The sequence below is a fragment of the Schistocerca piceifrons genome, chromosome 3 (genome assembly GCF_021461385.2).
Source record: "Schistocerca piceifrons isolate TAMUIC-IGC-003096 chromosome 3, iqSchPice1.1, whole genome shotgun sequence".
Classification (NCBI taxonomy): Eukaryota; Metazoa; Arthropoda; class Insecta; order Orthoptera; family Acrididae; genus Schistocerca; species Schistocerca piceifrons.
This window is the reverse complement of record NC_060140.1, coordinates 152,615,443-152,632,792: the sequence shown is the minus strand read 5'-3', so window position 1 is coordinate 152,632,792 and position 17,350 is coordinate 152,615,443. Positions and strand designations below refer to the sequence as shown.

General features: G+C 45.1%; 1 protein-coding gene across 1 annotated transcript in view; it reads left to right on the top strand.

The window, feature by feature from the left end:
• Nucleotides 1–17,350, top strand: part of LOC124788474 — a 70,191-nt gene that overhangs the window by 15,251 nt on the left and 37,590 nt on the right. Inside the window, exon 3 of the mRNA XM_047255745.1 lies at nucleotides 3,201–3,237. Within this exon, the coding sequence (XP_047111701.1) occupies nucleotides 3,201–3,237 (37 nt within the window). The remainder of the gene's footprint in view (nucleotides 1–3,200; nucleotides 3,238–17,350) is intronic.

Here is a 17,350-nt window from a genome sequence, read left to right as displayed (position 1 = left end):
CTCCAGTGTAGAAAGAGGTAACAATGAGCTGAGGGCAGCAACCGGGGCGCTGAGTAGCGCACGCGGCGCTCCTGCCTGGCACCCTTTGACAGGAGAACTCGATAGGGGAGAGGGGCGGTGAGTCACTTGAGGTGTAGGCGACACACACGGGGTGGTGAGTCAGTCCGATAGGTGAGGTGCACGCCACCTCAGACACGCACGGTGCGACCGCGGGTGCAGCCAGCGGCGGAAGGGCACAATACGCGCCTCGGCGCTTCCGCCCCCGCGACAATGCGCTGACGTGTCGCGTGGCGAGGGGCGAGCGCCGCTGGGACGGTGACGGCCGCTGAAGGCTTCTTCCGGCTGGGGCTGTTAACGCGGCCCGCCGTGGCTCTGGGCCCGCGGTGATCCCTCGGCCCCGTCCCAGTACGCGGAAGCGCTTCCGCTAGAGGGGAGGGGGGCTGCCATCCCCACACAGCCGGTCACCATTTACCGAGCTCCGTGCCCGCTTCCGTTTCCTGCCCACCGTTACGCCCCAAATACACGGCAAGCCAACTACCGGATATCGTAGTTGCACACTGCACTCGTCACCAATTGAATTAGACGCTTTGTGCTTCCGGAGACCTTGAATGGCTTTGGTGTAGACTAGAGGTCCGTTTGAGCAGTTACCAGAGAGCGCCAGACAACAGACTGTACTGCGCATGCGCAGCTACGATGACGTAGCCAGCCCGTGCTTGGTGCTTGCTCTGCTCATACGCTTTTCGTCGTATTTCTGGTGGAATGTCGTACGTGGTGGGGCATCACGTGACCATGTGCAGCCCTGCGGCATGTTGTTGATAGGACATACAGAGTTGTACTTACAGCAATTGTTTTATCATGTCCCACCCAGATAAAGTATGCAAATAAGGGAGCAGTTCTTGGCAAAATATCATTTAAAAATTAGACACCACAGCTCGAAGTACCATAACATTTTGCTAACGGGTGACTTTGACAGATTCTTTTTTTTTTTTTAATTCGTACTCTGCAGGGTTGTTATGTGGCATTTCCAACAGGTTTAAATGTACACAGCACTGCAAAAAGCTAGTAGGATGGAATACAAATTTCTTACAAAAAAAAGGGAAATGAAACAGTTTCTTGTGTAGCTTACACCGGAATAAAGAACAATAAATTTCATGACTATTTCAAAATGTGTAAAAAATTAACAAGGTTGTCTCTGAAGCAAAGAAACTGTACAACTGACAGTTTATATTCTACTCTAGGAATAAATATGAAGCCATGTGGGGAGTTAAAATTATAAAACACGGTATGCTGTCAGAATGGCATTCTATAAATTTAAGACGTAAACACAAATTAAGAAATAACTTCAGGCCTAGAGGAAGTACTAGACAAGTGCCTTGTTTTCGAAAAACACTTTCACAGAAGGCAGATTTGTAAAATCCTGCTACAGCTGTCACTATATTTGGCTCTGAGCACTATGGGACTTAACATCTATGGTCATCAGTCCCCTAGAACTTAGAACTACTTAAACCTAACTAACCTAAGGACATCACACAACACCCAGTCATCACGAGGCAGAGAAAATCCCTGACCCCGCCGGGAATCGAACCCGGGAACCCGGGCATGGGAAGCGAGAACGCTACCGCACGACCACGAGTGCGGACACTATACTTGAAAAAAGAAATATTTAGTTCAAAACTACTGACCAAATTTGACTACTTAGTCAGCTTCAAGTAAATGTTTACGTATGTTCGTACGTATATAGCATTAAGAGATCTTACAGTGTCATAAATGGAACAGGACATCAAAGAGTACGCCAACAGCATCGGAATTTCGTAAACCATACTAAAATGGTTCATTCCGCTCTAATTGCACACTTCTATGTCCAGATGCACTCTGAAGTACCTGACATTCAGCTTTTCATGTGGTTTTCGTGATACCAATTTTCTTGGAGGTCCAGTACTGTATTCTAATGTTTGGTTCTTTATTATGGTATAATGTCATTCGTCCCAGAAAATGAAAATTTGCACTAGAAATTGAAAGAAGTTGAAAGTAGCCGATAGTGCGGAATGAAACACTTCGTTTCAAATAAACTAACTGCCTCAGCGGAAAAAAAAATAATAGAAGCGAATTTCTCTATAAAACAGACAGAAATAGCTTAATTAAGGCATTAATGGTTGATTGCTAATAACGTGGAAATAATATAATATCAGAAAATTGAAACTACTAACTTATTTTGGTCTTTCATGGTTATGAGAATGTATATTAATTCACCTGATGGCTCCCGGCCACAGAAATGTGTTTTGATTTCATTTGACGTGGGAGCTGTAAACGATGAGACCAGCAATATTACGAAGACACGAAGCATATACACATATACACGGGTCACGTGGGGAAGGACCCCCCCCCCCCCCCCACTATAACTTAGCTTGCTCTGCGCATGCGCGAAACTGGCAGCTTGGGCGCGCCGGAAAAATGTTTACGGGTAGCATCTGGCTACTTGCTGCTATTGCTCGTACAGCCAACAGCAACGCTTCAAGTAGCCAGAAGCGGGAGGAAGGCACAGCTCATACGCGAATTCAGCTCTGCGCATGCGCACGAGCTCGCTGGCAACTGCTCATACGAACATTAGAAGCACATAATACTGATGGTGGAAGTGTACACTAGATAAAAAGTGGTATTATGGACTGGCGATGAGTAAATGGATGAGAATGTTGGGCGCAGAGCACACGGAAACGGTGTGGCGCCGACGTCTGGCGATGGCGTGCTGGGGACTTGGCGCATACAGGACGTGGTCACAGCAAGGCTCATTGAAGTGAGCTGTCAGGGGGCGCGCGTGGCCGTCGTGCTACTGAACTATGAGAAATTTGTCGTCGAGGCTAGACCCATATTGTGATGAACTCGATATTTTGCAACTCGTAGTTCAAAAATGGTTCAAACGGCTCTGAACACTATGCGACTTAACTTCTGAGGTCATCATTCGCCTAGAACTTAGAACTAATTAAACCTAACTAACCTAAGGACATCACACACATCCATGCCCGAGGCAGGAATCGAACCTGCCACCGTAGCGGTCGCTCGGTTCCAGACTGTAGCGCCTAGAACCGCACGGCCACTCAGGCCGGCCAACTCGTAGTTGCACAACGGAGAAGAAGTTACTTCCATTATAATTGAAAACAAGAAGAAAAAATACCACATTACACACGTATTCCGTCCGTTTGCAGAATTTTTACAGGATGTCTGAAAAGTCAACGAAGCCAGGTATGTCATGAAAAGAAAAGCAACCAGCTACGGTCCAATGAGATAAAATATCTAACCGTTTCTACCCACTGTGTAAGCTACCCAACTATGTCGGTCGGTTGGACGATATACTCGTACAAAATATTGGTTTCTATATGTTCGAGATGCCTGTATCGAAATACACTACTGGCCATTAAAATTGCTACACCACGAAGACGACGTGCTACAGACGCGAAATATAACCGACAGGAAGAAGATGCTGTGATATGTAAAGGAGTAGCTTTTCAAAGCATTCACACAAAGTTGGCGCCGATGGCGACACCTGCAACGTGCTGACATGAGGAAAGTTTGCAACCGACTTCTCATACACAAACAGCAGTTGACCGACGTTGACTGGTGAAACGTTGTGATGCCTCGTGTAAGGAGGAGAAATGCGTACCATCACGTTTCCGACTTTGATAAAGGTGAGATTGTAGCCTATCGCGATTGCGGTTTATCGTATCGCGACATTGCTGCTCGCGTTGGTCGAGATACAATGACTGTTAGCAGAATATGGAATCGGTGGGTTCAGGAGGGTAATACGGAACGCCGTGCTGGATCCCAACGGCCTCGTATCACTAGCAGTCGAGATGACAGGCATCTTACCCGCATGGCTGCAACGGATCGTGCAGCTACGTCTCGATACCTGACTCAACAGATGGGGACGTTTGAAAGACAACAACCATCTGCAGAAACAGTTCGACGACGTTTGCAGCAGTATGGACTATCAGCTCGGAGACCATGGCTGCGGTTACACTTGACGCTTTACCACAGACAGGAGCGCCTGCGATGGTGTACTCAACGGCGAACCTGGGTGCACGAATGGCAAAGCGTCATTTTTTCGGATGAATCCAGGTTCTGTTTACAGCATCATGATGGTCGCATCCTTGTTTGGCGTCGCGGTGAACGCACACTGGAAGCGTGTATTCGTCATCGTCATACTGGCGTATCACCCGGCGTGATGGTATGGGGTGCCATTGGTTACACGTCTCTGTCACCTCTTGTTCGCATTGACGGCGCTTGGAACAGTGGACGTTACATTTCAGATGTGTTACGACCCGTGGCTCTACCGTTCATTCGATCCCTGCGAAACCCTAAATTTCAGCAGGATAATGCACGACTGCATGTTACTGGTCCTGTACGGGCCTCTCTGGGTACAGAAAATGTTCGACTGCTGCCCTGGTCAGCACATTCTCCAGACCTATCACCAATTGAAAACGTCTGGTCAATAGTGGCAGAGCAAGTGGTTCGTAACAATACGCCAATCACTACTCTTGATGAACTGTGGTATGGTGTTGAAGCTACATGGGCAGCTGTACCTGGACACGCCATCTCAGCTCTGTTTGACTCAATGCCCAGGCGTATCAAGGCCGTTATTATGGCCAGAGGTGGTTGTTCTGGGCACTGATTTCTCAGGATCTATGCACCCAAATTGCGTGAAAATGTAATCACATGTCAGTTCTAGTATAATATATTTGTCCAATGAATACCCGTTTATCATCTGCATTTATTATTGGTGTAGCAATTTTAATGGCCAGTAGTGTATTTGTAATAAATAATGGAGATATGTGAATAAGGACTCTCCACCAGTAGACGAGGATTTCGTAGGAGTAATTCTGGACGAGCTTTGCGAAAAGAAAACCTTTATTTACCATAAACAGTTGCATAACCCGGTGTAACGTTAAGATCCCTTTCTGTTCCGTGAAAGATCTTTGCACAAATGCAATGAAATCATTCTCACGCATCTGTTTACCAACGAGCGAAGAATTCTCAATAGCAGGGTTTTAAGAGGACGAAAATCAGCACAGTGCGCATTTGGTATGTTAACATTAATTAATTAGTGACTATTAATACACATCTGTGTTGCAATCCTTCGAAAGTTGATGTTATCATTTACATGTTACACAACACCATCCCTACTTTTAACTTTCTAAAGATCTTAACCAAACAAACAATTAATTACAACCACAACAGTCATATTCAAGAATTATTAAAGAATATCTTTCCACATACATTCTAAAATAATCTCCCATTTTATTTGAGAATAGCTACTGCATTCACTAAACATATATATATTATGTGCAACAATATTCCAGACGATGGATTAGGTGCTTCGCTGATGACAAGCGCTGAATTAAAATCATTCTGATAAAAATCTATTTTATCAGATAAATCTGTTTTATGCTTTCAGCTGCGTCCGAAACTCTCTCAGTTGGTAGCTGTCATTAAGTTCAGTCTCATATCCGTCAAACCATGCAGTACAGCGTATGAGCCGAGAACGAAAACTGCAGCGATGTCACTCGGACGTCTTCTCCACGACGAGCGCCACTTGATTCTGCAAACGGAAGTGTGCAGACGACGAAGGGAATTGTCGCCACTTGATTCTGCAAACGGAAGTGTGCAGACGACGAAGGGAATTGTCGCTGCCACGCCATCTCTGTTTGCGTTGTTCCATTTGTTAACACGGCGGTGGCTCAAAACAGAGCCACTTCCCCAAACGACTAACTAGATGACGCTAGTGATATGTGACTATACTGTTATTTTTAAAATTTATCATTAGTTGTTCTTAACAAGATGACATGCCCCAAATCAGGTCCTTTACAGTGAGCGTTTAAAGAGCGTTGCTTGTGGGAAAATGTAAATTACACGATTTCGTTGGATATTTTTTACGATTTTCGTAAAGGCCTAATTCAGTAACCACGCTTCAGATGGCTTCATTCAATTTCAGAAAAGGCTCTTTTGCAATTGGTTGGAAGAACTTCTTAGCTGTCGTGCTTATGTCAACGATTAATCTCGTGAGCAGTTCGACCAAAACCAAATGGTATTTTAAATAAATCGATTCTGTGCGCTACATAACTGAAGAGCAGCAACGTGTAATTTACCGTAGGCATGAGGTATCCTTAGGCATATCGGAGACAGCTGTACATTTGATTTTGCATCAACACTTAGCTGTCAAAGATATCTGATTCCGATGAATTCTCCACAATTTGTCCGAGACTCAAAATCACGCTTGTCAGTTGGTGTGGAGAAGTGCGTAGAAAATCTACGAAAGAAAGCAAAATGCGTCTACAATGTAGTGACAAGAAACGATTCTTAGATACAAACTAACCAGCGCCGGTCGTTGTGACCGAGCAGTCTAGGCGCTTGAGTCTCGAACCGCTCGACCGCTGCGGTCGCAGGTTCGAATCTTGCCTCGGGCATGGATGTGTGTGATGTCCTTAGGTTAGTTAGATTTAAGTAATTTTAAGTTCTAGGGGACTGATGACCTCAGATGTTAAGTCCCATAGTGCTCAGAGCCATTTCAACCATTTGAAACTAACGAGCAATCAACTATTTGGATATTCCAAGACTGCCGGAAACCCACAAAAGTTGTTTCCTCAACAAAACACTTCCAAGAAGTTGTCCGCTGTTTTTTTTCTATTTTGTTATACTGGATATGTCGCGACCACTGGTTTGGAGGATCGGAGAACAGTTAGTGATGAACGGTATACAACAATTTGTTTGTCACAATTCATCGATGAAGTCAGTAAAAACATATGAAAAAATCGCATCATTCTTCATTGCGACAATGCCAGCTGTAACACAGCATGTAAAAATAGATTTTTTAGTCGGAGAAAAATATCGAATCACTATTCATTGCTCGTTCACACCCGTTTTATCGTATAATGATTTGTTTTTGTTCCTTTACTCCTCAACAATCCGTATGAAACAATGTTTTTGAGACATCATTAGAGAAGAAACAAATGTCTGCAGAATTGGTTCTGACGTTAATATTTTGAGAAACGATTAATAGATTTGCATCAAGAAAAGTTTTTATTCCATTGTTTTTGTAGAAACTTAAAACGCGGTCTTTGTAAAGAATTAGGAAAAGCGAAACTCGTGGTAGTAGAAGGAGAAAGGATGAGGACACTTGAGTACACAGTAATCAAGCGGAGTTGGCTGAATCAGAGGAAGGTCTGCAATTTGTGACAGAGGGGATTGTAAAAGTGGTGAAGGATTGTGAATAAGGGTAAATGGAGGAAAAACCAGAGTGACTAGAACCAGCTTACGTGAAGGTTCCGTAAAATTAGCTTTGAAAGAAGAGAGCTTGGAAGAAGTAAGCTCCTTTAGGTATTTACGATATTTAGTGACAGAAAATGGAACCTATATGGGTATGGGAAGTAGAATATCTCTGGGTACGTGGATTTCGCATTTAGCGGTTGAATATTTGGCATTTGCGATTATTTTTTCGTGCCATGCAATGCTCGTAGATCGGCTCAAAAATTAACTCAAGAAAACCTGCGGGCTGGCGAATTTTTTTTAGTAATCATATGACATTAAAGACTCAGCATTAAGCATTTTTTGGGCTTTTAATAGGATCTCCACTTCTGTATCGACGTAGTGGGCTGTTACTTAACGATGTTGTGCAGCCATTGATATATGTGCAAGGAGCAATGTAAAAGAAACGACACAAACTCTTCCAGAGCATTACTGGAAATCAAAAACCACAATATCTACAACGCGAGGAACCTTATCGTTTTTATTTTTTGCAGATGTTTGTTGAAATGCTCGATTTTATATTGGTCAGAAATTAAGCCCTGTGAGCATCCGATGAAAAAGGTTAATAATTCGACGGGTTTTAATAGAGAAGCGACCACTTCTCCGGAGACGGAAAAGGCTTTCGTCGGAAGAAGGATATTGCGAGATGTTCATTGTGCCATCTATCTGCTTGCCTACGCCGGAAACTGTTGGTGCAACACTGGTGCTGAGAATAATACAGAGGGTTCCGTGCGGAGTTTGTAGAGATGTTACTTCCGCCCGATACAAGCGGAAACCGTTGCCCGCGCCGCTAACAATGGGCGGACCCGGAAAGAGGAGGCGCAAGGTACCGAATGAAACGCAGCTGACGTAGGGGGTGAATAGGTGCACTGGACGGGCGAACTGCTTTCGAAGAGGAAAGACGTAACTAAAAAAGCTACTCTAGTGAAGAGTCCAAATTAATTCCATTAAATGGGCAGGGGTTCATAAATATAGACTCCATGTAGATGTTTCCGATGCAAATAAGTGTGACGGTTCATTGCGAGAAACCTAGCGACATGGCACAGTGGCAGGCACTGGACTCTTTCGAACTGAGTTTACATCTACATCTACATGATTACTCTGCAATTCACATTAAAATGCTTGGCAGAGGGTTCATCGAACGACAGTCACTATCTCTCTACCATTTCACTCCCGAACAGCGCGCGGGAAAAACGAACACCTAAACCTTTCTGTTCGAGCTCTGATTTCTCTTATTTTATTTTGATGATCATTCCTACCTATGTAGGTTGGGCTCAACAAAATATTTTCGCATTCGGAAGAGAAAGTTGGTGACTGAAATTTCGTAAATAGATCTCGCCGCGACGAAAAACGCCTTTGCTTTAATGACTTCCATCCCAACTCGCGTATCATATCTGCCACACTCTCTCCCCTATTACGTGATAATACAAAACGAGCTGCCCTTTTTTGCACCCTTTCGATGTCCTCCGTCAATCCCACCTGGTAAGGATCCCACACCGCGCAGCAATATTCTAACAGAGGACGAACGAGTGTAGTGTAAGCTGTCTCTTTAGTGGACTTGTTGCATCTTCTAAGTGTCCTGCCAAGGAAACGCAACCTTTGGCTCGCCTTCCCCACAATATTATCTATGTGGTCTTTCCAACTGAAGTTGTTCGTAATTTTAACACCCAGGTTCTTAGTTGAATTGACAGCCTTGACATATTCAGATTGGGTTTATTGGAGTTCTCCGTGGTATACCTAAACAGTTTAAATGTCAGTATGGTTTCCTTGAAAAAGATACAGACGATTTCCTTTCCTATCTTTGTCGAGTCCGAGCTTGCAGTTCGTCACTGACGCCGTCGTATTACAAAAAGGGCAAACGATGTGAACGTCACCTCCGCTTAATACCATCAGACATGGGCTTCACTGCCAGGCGGAGGGAATACTGTTCGAATGTGAGTATTTTACCTTTTTGCGGTGCTGCGTTAGGGAAGTGGTGTAATAAAACGTCGTGTTGTACTGGCTAGGAGACCCCAGGAGATAGTTCAGCCAACTAATCGGAGAGGTTTTTTTTCTTCCGCGCACCGATGGCCCGTTTCCTCACGGTATGGGAGAAACATCTCTCACGTGCACCTGCTGAGTGTGGGTGACTGTAATGGATGTGTGTCATTTGCGGTGACACGTTTGTATTGTAAGATGATGAGAGAAGGTAAAAGCTGAAAAACAGTCTACTCCTCTCAAATAGCAGCAAGGCGAGTGTAACGTTTCTGTCCAACGGTCGCACCGAGCGCGGTGGCGCGGTGGTTAACACACTGGACTCGCATTCGGAAGGACGACAGTTCAAATACGGCTCCGATCATACAGATGTAGGTTTTCCGTGGTTTCCCAAAACCGCTACAGGCAAATGCCGGGACGGTCCTTTTAAAGAGCACGGCCGATTTGCTACCCCATTCCTGAAACATTGTGAGCTTGTTCTCCATCTCTAATGCCTTCGATGTCGAAGAGGCGTCAAACCCTAATCTTCCTACCAACGGATGGATCGCCATCCCCTCGAGGGCCGGCCGGAGTGGCCGTGCGGTTCTAGGCGCTACAGTCTGGAGCCGAGCGACCGCTACGGTCGCAGGTTCGAATCCTGCCTCGGGCATGGATGTGTGTGACGTCCTTAGGTTAGTTAGGTTTAATTAGTTCTAAGTTCTAGGCAACTGATGACCTCAGAAGTTAAGTCGCATAGTGCTTAGAGCCACTGCGGAGAGGATTGCAATGTAATCCAGAACATTTATGCAAAGTCTGTTGATAAAAAATTTGATGCCGCCGGATATACTCCCCTTGCTAGCCAAATACTGGCGGTTAAAATTGCTACTACCACCACGATTCGTACCTTCTAGCTTCGAGTTGGGGCCCCATCGCACAGGCGAGCGTTAGCGGCCTCAGCTATGGTGGTGTGTTATGTGCAAGAAACATAACCTTTATCCATGACTGTTTAAAAATGACAACTTTAAAATTTCCATGGTGATATATTAGCTTTGTTGGCACTAGTTATAAGTCACTTGTTTTAAGTAAGCACCTTCTGACTGAGAAGAAAAAAGGTCGTGGTTTATATGTGGTTAAGCTCCGCCCAAGTTGCTTCGTTTATACGAAAAGGGTATCAAAGAAGGCTTGTCCAGTGCAAAATAAAAGACAAAGACGTCTCACTAAAAATGCTTACAATTTTAAAATGCAATCCAAAAAATGACAAACTAATTATACAACTCAGAATGCATTTTACAGACGCCGTGTCTAAAATTCTTGACTTTATGTTTTCGTAGAAATATTGCAAGTTTTGCAGGGTGAGTTAGTGAACAGTAAGAAGAGCTTTTCTTGCGAGTCAATTGTTGGTAGATACCATATACCAGTCATTATCAAAATTTTAGCCAACTGGTGAGAGGAAGGGTTAGCGCTCTCTCAATTGAATCTCTCTAGAATGAGATTTTCACTCTTCAGCGGAGTGTGCGCTGATATGAAACTTCCTGGCAGATTAAAACTGTGTGCCGGAACGAGACCTTAACTCGGGACTTTTGCCTTTCACGGGCAAGTGCTCTACCATCTTTTTTTTCAGTATGGTTCGTTGCATTTGGTCTGTGCGGACGTCACATGGCGTCCGTTCAAGTTGATCATTGATTCCTTTCCTCAGCTTTTTTAATACAGAGGACAATCGGCTCTCTGACAGAACACGCTGAGCTACCGTGCCGGCATACCACCTGAGCTGCGCAAGCACGACTCACGCCCCGTCCTCACAGCTTTACTCCCGCCAGTACCTCGTCTCCTACCTTCCAAACTTTACAGAAGCTCTCTCTCTTGGCTACAGTTGTAACGGTCGCCCGCGAGAACCGTTACGTCCGCAACAGTCGCAGGCGCGTGGAAGCTTGCATACTTGCGTTGCGTAGGCTTACGAAATAGCGTCTATGCAGTCTCTGTACTGAATCATCTTTCTCTGTTCGCTTCTAGAATAGAATAAGTTGTGCGGAAAAGAAACGGTATATATGATCCACTGTTGAAGCATATACGGCTTGCCAAAATGTCACATTATAGGTGTGGCGGAACTGTTTCGTAATCACTGGCGGTTGGTGAGGAGTGAAGTGTGCGCGGGTGACGTCACGAGTCGCGGAAGCAATTCGGCAGCGGCCACATACCTGTGCGGGACCTGCCCTCCCTTGCCTTCCGGTGACTCCGACACTGCGTGGGCGTCGCGTCCGGCGTCCGCATACTAGCTGCCTGACGCGCGCCTGGAGGGACGTTTTCCCTGCACGGCCCCATGTTAACAACCATTTACCACCGTCTTCATATTCCAGGTGAGGGGTACTGTTGGTGTCTTATAAGACCTGCGTGTGAGGGCTACACGTGAGCGGATTCTGGCTGTGAATTACTCCACCTCTTGCTGGACGTTTCATAGCACCACTGTTGTGCGCGATATCGCCGCCTCTGTAATCCAGCCATGCAAATCTTGCACACCAGCTCAGTGAGGGCCATACACTATTGATTTAACAAACTCCTATGGAGACAATTATACGCTACTGGCCATTAAAATTCCTACACCACGAAGATGACGTACTACAGACGCGAAATGTAACCGACAGGAAAATGATGCTGTGATATGCAAACGATTAGCTTTTCAGAGCATTCACACAAGGTTGGTGCCGGTGGCGACACCTACAACGTGCTGACATGAGGAAAGTTTCCAACCGATTTCTCATACACAAACAGCAGTTGACCGGCGTTGCTAGGTGAAACGTTGTTGTGATGCCTCGTGTAAGGGGGAGAAATGCGTACCATCACGTTTCCGACTTTGATAAAGATCGGATTGTACCCTATCGCGATTGAGGTTTATCGTATCGCGACATTGCTGCTCGCGTTGGTCGAGATCCAATGACTGTTAGCAGAATATGGAATCGGTGGGTTCAGGAGGAGGCTAATACGGAACGACGTTGGCGCCGGTGGCGACACCTACAACGTGCTGACACGAGGGAAGTTTCCAACCCATTTCTCATACGCAAACAGCAGTTGACCGGCGTTGCCTGGTGAAACATTGTTGTGATGCCTCGTGTAACGAGCAGAAATGCGTACCATCACGTTTCCGACTTTGATAAAGAGCGATTGCTGCTCGCGTTGGTCGAGATCCAGTGACTGTTAGGAGAATATGGAATCAGTGCGTGCAGGAGGGTAACACGGAACGCCGTGCTGGATCCCAATGGCCTCGTATCACTAGCAGTGGAGATGACAGGCATCTTCTCCGCGTGGCTGTAACGGATCGTGCAGCCACGTCTCGATTCCTGATGGGGACGTTTGCAAGGCAACAACCATCTGCACGAACACTTCGAAGACGTTTGCAGCAGCATGGACTATCAGCTCAGAGACCATGGCTGCGGTTACCCTTGACACTGCATGATAGACAGGAACGCCTGCGATGGTGTACTCAACGACGAACCAGGGTGCACGAATGGCAAAACGTCATTTTTTCGGATGAATCCAGGTTCTGTTTACAGCATCATGATGGTCGCATCCGTGTTTGGCGACATCGCGGTCAATGCACATTGGAAGCGTGTATTCGTCATCGCCATACTGGCGTATCACCCGGCGTGATAGTATGGTGGCTCTTGTTTGCATTGACGGCACTTTGAACAGTAGACCTTACATTTCAGATGTGTTACGACCCGTGGCTCTACTCTTCATTCGATCCCTGCGAAACACTACATTTGAGCAGGATAATGCACGACCGCATGTTGCAGGTCCTGTACGGGCCTTTCTGGATACAGAAAATGTTCGACTGCTGTCCTGGCCAGTACATTCTCCAAATCTCTCGCCAATCGAAAACGTCTGGTCAATGATGGCCGAGCAACTGGCTCGTCACAATACGCCAGTCACTACTCTTGACGAACTGTGGTATAGTGTTGAAGCTGCATGGGCAGCTGTTCCTGTACACGCCATCCAAGCTCTGTTTGACTCAATGCCCAGGCGTATCAAGGCCGTTATTATGGCCAGAGGTGGTTGTTATGGCTGCTGATTTCTCAGGATCTATGGACCCCAATTGCTTGAAAATGTAATCACATGTCAGTTCTAGTATAATATATTTGTCCATTGAATACTAGTTTATCATCTGCATTTCTTCTTGGTGTAGCAATTTTAATGGCCAGTAGTGTAATATAGTTGAGCGTCCGGCGGTCGTGGTGAACATGGCGCCGTTCCGTCTCTTTCAAGACCAATTTTCAGAAAATGCATTAACATCGAAAGAGCTCACAATTTTGGAAAATTTGGTTGTCGGTGTCACAGAATAATTTTCCATCTTATCTACGGCCTTGGTGGTGGTCAATTGTCATTTCGACTAAGAAGAGTCGACGTTGTACTGGCCGGCGAATGATCAACACAAGCGAAAATAACATCGGGTATCCCCCTAAGAAGTGTAATAGGACCACCTATGTTCTTGGTAAACGAAAATGATGTATTAAACAGTGGCAGCAGAAATTTCGGGTTCTTAAAAGTTGATGTCTGTTATCTACAGGAAAGGGAAGGACGGGGGGAGAATTCGGGAGTCTCCTTTTCAAAGAAACTATCCTGGCACTTGCCTTAAATGATTTACGAAAATCACATAAACCCTAATTCTGGATGGGCGGGCAGGGATTTGTATCGTCGCCCTCCAGAATTCGAGTCCAATTCAGAGTGGGAAGAGTTCTTCAAATGGTTCAAATGGCTCTGAGCACTATGGGACTTAACATATATGGTCATCAGTCCCCTAGAACTTAGAACTACTTAAACCTAACTAACCTAAGGACATCACACACATCCATGACCGAGGCAGGATTGGAAGCTGCGACCGTAGCGGTCGCGCGGTTCCAGACTGTAGCGCCTAGAACCGCTCGGCCATCCCGACCGGCGCGAAGAGTTCTATTGGGATCTTTTCGAAAACAGCATCGAAGACATGTGACCAGCTTCATTTCGCTCATCCATAAGATCCGTTTTTTCCTCTCTTTGCGGTATCCTCCCGTTATCGTTGTACGAATGTGCACGAATCGCGTGTTTGTTACTGCTTAACAGCACTTCCAGAAGACCTCTTTTCAACTACGTATGCACAGCTTTTAGAAATATCAGTCCGCGATTATTCTCAACTGACTCCCGAAAACCTGCAAAAACATCTTAGACAATACTTAACAGATTTTCATTGAATATATTGTGAAATTTAAAATACATGGCAGCCCGTAGCTCGACCCCAGATTATCTAATTAACGCCAGCAATCGGATCAATCATTAGGCTATCTGATCGCGCCTTCATGCCTAACGAAGTTTCTTTGCTGCTGATTTCTACACCTGTGATTTCCAAACATTGCTAAGAAAATTTAAAATAAAGATAGTTGTGTGCACTGCACGCGTAAAGTTATTGCAGAAGACTGTCATTTCTTTAACGGACCTCATGGCCGATTTTGATTGGATCATTATCGAGTGGAATACTGCGAAATTGTCCTTCAGCACATGTCAAATCCTAAAAAATATCTGACAAGTGCGTATGCCATCGTCCATGTATCAATATGTTGTGTATTTTACGTTGCTATCATCTGTTAACATAAATCACATCACACTCCTACTCGTGTGTAGTATACAGGGTGTTTCAGAAGTGATGATCAATATTCAGGGATATGACATGAATGATCGTTCTAAACAAAAATGTCGAGCAAACATGGACCTTAAAACGCATACCTTAAGAGCTATGAGCAGTTCTTGATCTTCGATACTGTGAAACAAATATCTTCTACTGCAAGCTCTTTGCTTTCCATGTTTAGGGAATTGGTAGTATGCACCAAAACAAAAACATACGTTCCGGATGTTGGCGTACGCGTGACTGCATCTCGTCAACAGCGGCTTTTTGGGTTATTGAGTACTCACGATACGCCCCGGAAGACAAAGTTTCTCAGGAATTCCCAGAAAAAGAGCATCTGGGCCAGCCAGATCCGGTAACCGAGCGGGCGAACCATTGTCCCGGAAACGACAGATAACAGTTTCCAGCGTTCCACGAACAGCACAACTGTCTTGTTTGGCACGGTACGACGCTCCATTCACCCGAAAACAATGGGTTTGGAGGGCAACAGCAGACCGCCGGTACAAGGATTCCAACTTGGCCGCTTAACGTTCTGAATTGATACACACATTCATCATCGACCTGTGTGAAAGGAATGGGACTTCATAATCCCAAGAAAATCAACTCGAACTCAAACCGCCAAATGTCGAGATAATAGGAGCGCTTCATGCTGTTCCTTTGGATTTATGATTTATAAGTGAAGTTGAGACCTACATAATGTTTATTCTTGGCAAGTAAACAGTGCCTGTCCATAACTACCTTCTGATGGAGACAGGGGTAAAATACAGGGAACGAAAAGCTATTTACAGTTTGCACAGAAACAAGATGGCAGTTATAAGATGATGATGATGATTATGATGATGATGATGATGATGATGTTTGGTTTGTGGGGCTCTCAGCTGCGTGGTTATCAGCGCCCGTACAAATTCCCAACCTTTGCTCAACCCAATCTCACCACTTTCATGAATGATGTTGAAGACAACACAAACACTCAGTCATCTCGAGGCAGGTGAAAATCCCTGACCCTGCCAGGAATCGAAACCGGGACCCTGTGCTCGGGAAGCGAGAAAGCGACCGCGAGACCACGAGATGCGGACTGCAGTTATAAGAGTCGAGGGGCATGAAAGGGAAGCAGTAGTTGAAAAGGGAGTGACACAGGGTTGCATCTATCCCCAGTGTTATTCAATGTGTATATTGAGCAAGCACTAAAGGAAAAAAAGAAAAAAAAACTTGGAGTAGGAATTAAAATCCATGGAGAAGAAATAAGAACTTTGAGGTTTGCCGACGACATAGTAATTCTGTCGGAGACAGCAAAGGACCTGGAAGAGCAGCTGAACGGAATGGACAGTGTCTTGAAAGGAGGATATAAGTTGAACATCAACAAAAGCAAAAGGAGGATAATGGATTGTAATCCAATTAAATCAGGTGATGCTGAGGGTATTAAATTAGGAAATGAGACACTTAAAGTAGTAAATGAGTTAGCTGTTTGGGAAGTAAAATAACTGATGGTGGTCGAAATAGAGGGGATATAAAATGTAGACTGGCCATGGCAAGGAAAGCGTTTCTGAAGAAGAGAAATTTGTTAACATCGAGTATAGATTTAAGTGTCAGGAAGTCTGAACACACTGTGTGAAGCCGTTGCAACAACGAGTCGACTGTTATCTTGTAGGTCTGCCCTAGTGGAAGTTTTTTGGAGGTTTGTGGTAAGTTCCTAAGGGACCAAACTGCTGAGGTCATCGGTCCCTAGCCTTACACACTACTGAATCTAACTTAAAGTAACTTACGCTATGGACAACACACATACCCTACCCGAGGGAGGACTCGAACCTCCGACGGGGGCAGCCGCGCGAACCGTGGCAAGACGCCTCAGTTTGTTACCGTCATGAAGTCTTCGACGTATTTCATGCATCAGTTCGGTAGGGTACTTGCCTTATTTTCTCTAACAGAGTATCTAGGTCAATATCCCAAAACTCTGATCCAAATACGGAGCCCTGCGTACATCCTTTAGTTAAGTATTTTATCCATCAATCTCCTTGGGCAAACTAGTTTAGCGTTCAGACTCAGACAGAGATTTATTGGACATCCTATCTGCCACCGGAGGCGCGGTTTTAGTGTTCGGTTCTGGGGAGGGGGTAATTGTTATATCCTCCTTCCCCCCAAAAAGTAGTTTGCCTTGATTCTCACTAGTAACGAGATATTTTGATTGAAATGGTTCAAATGGTTCTAAGCAGTATGGGACTTAACATCTGAGGTCATCAGTCCCCTAGACTTAGAACTATTTAAACCTAAATAACCTAAGGACATCACACACATCCATGCTCGAGGCAGGATTCGAACCTGCGACCGTACCAGAAGGGTGGTTCCGGACTGAAGCGCCTAGAACTGCTCGGCCACAGCGGCCGGCATCCATTTTGAAAGTATTACAATGTATTAGTATTATTCTATTAAAGCAATGTATATAATTTGTTTACATTAGTT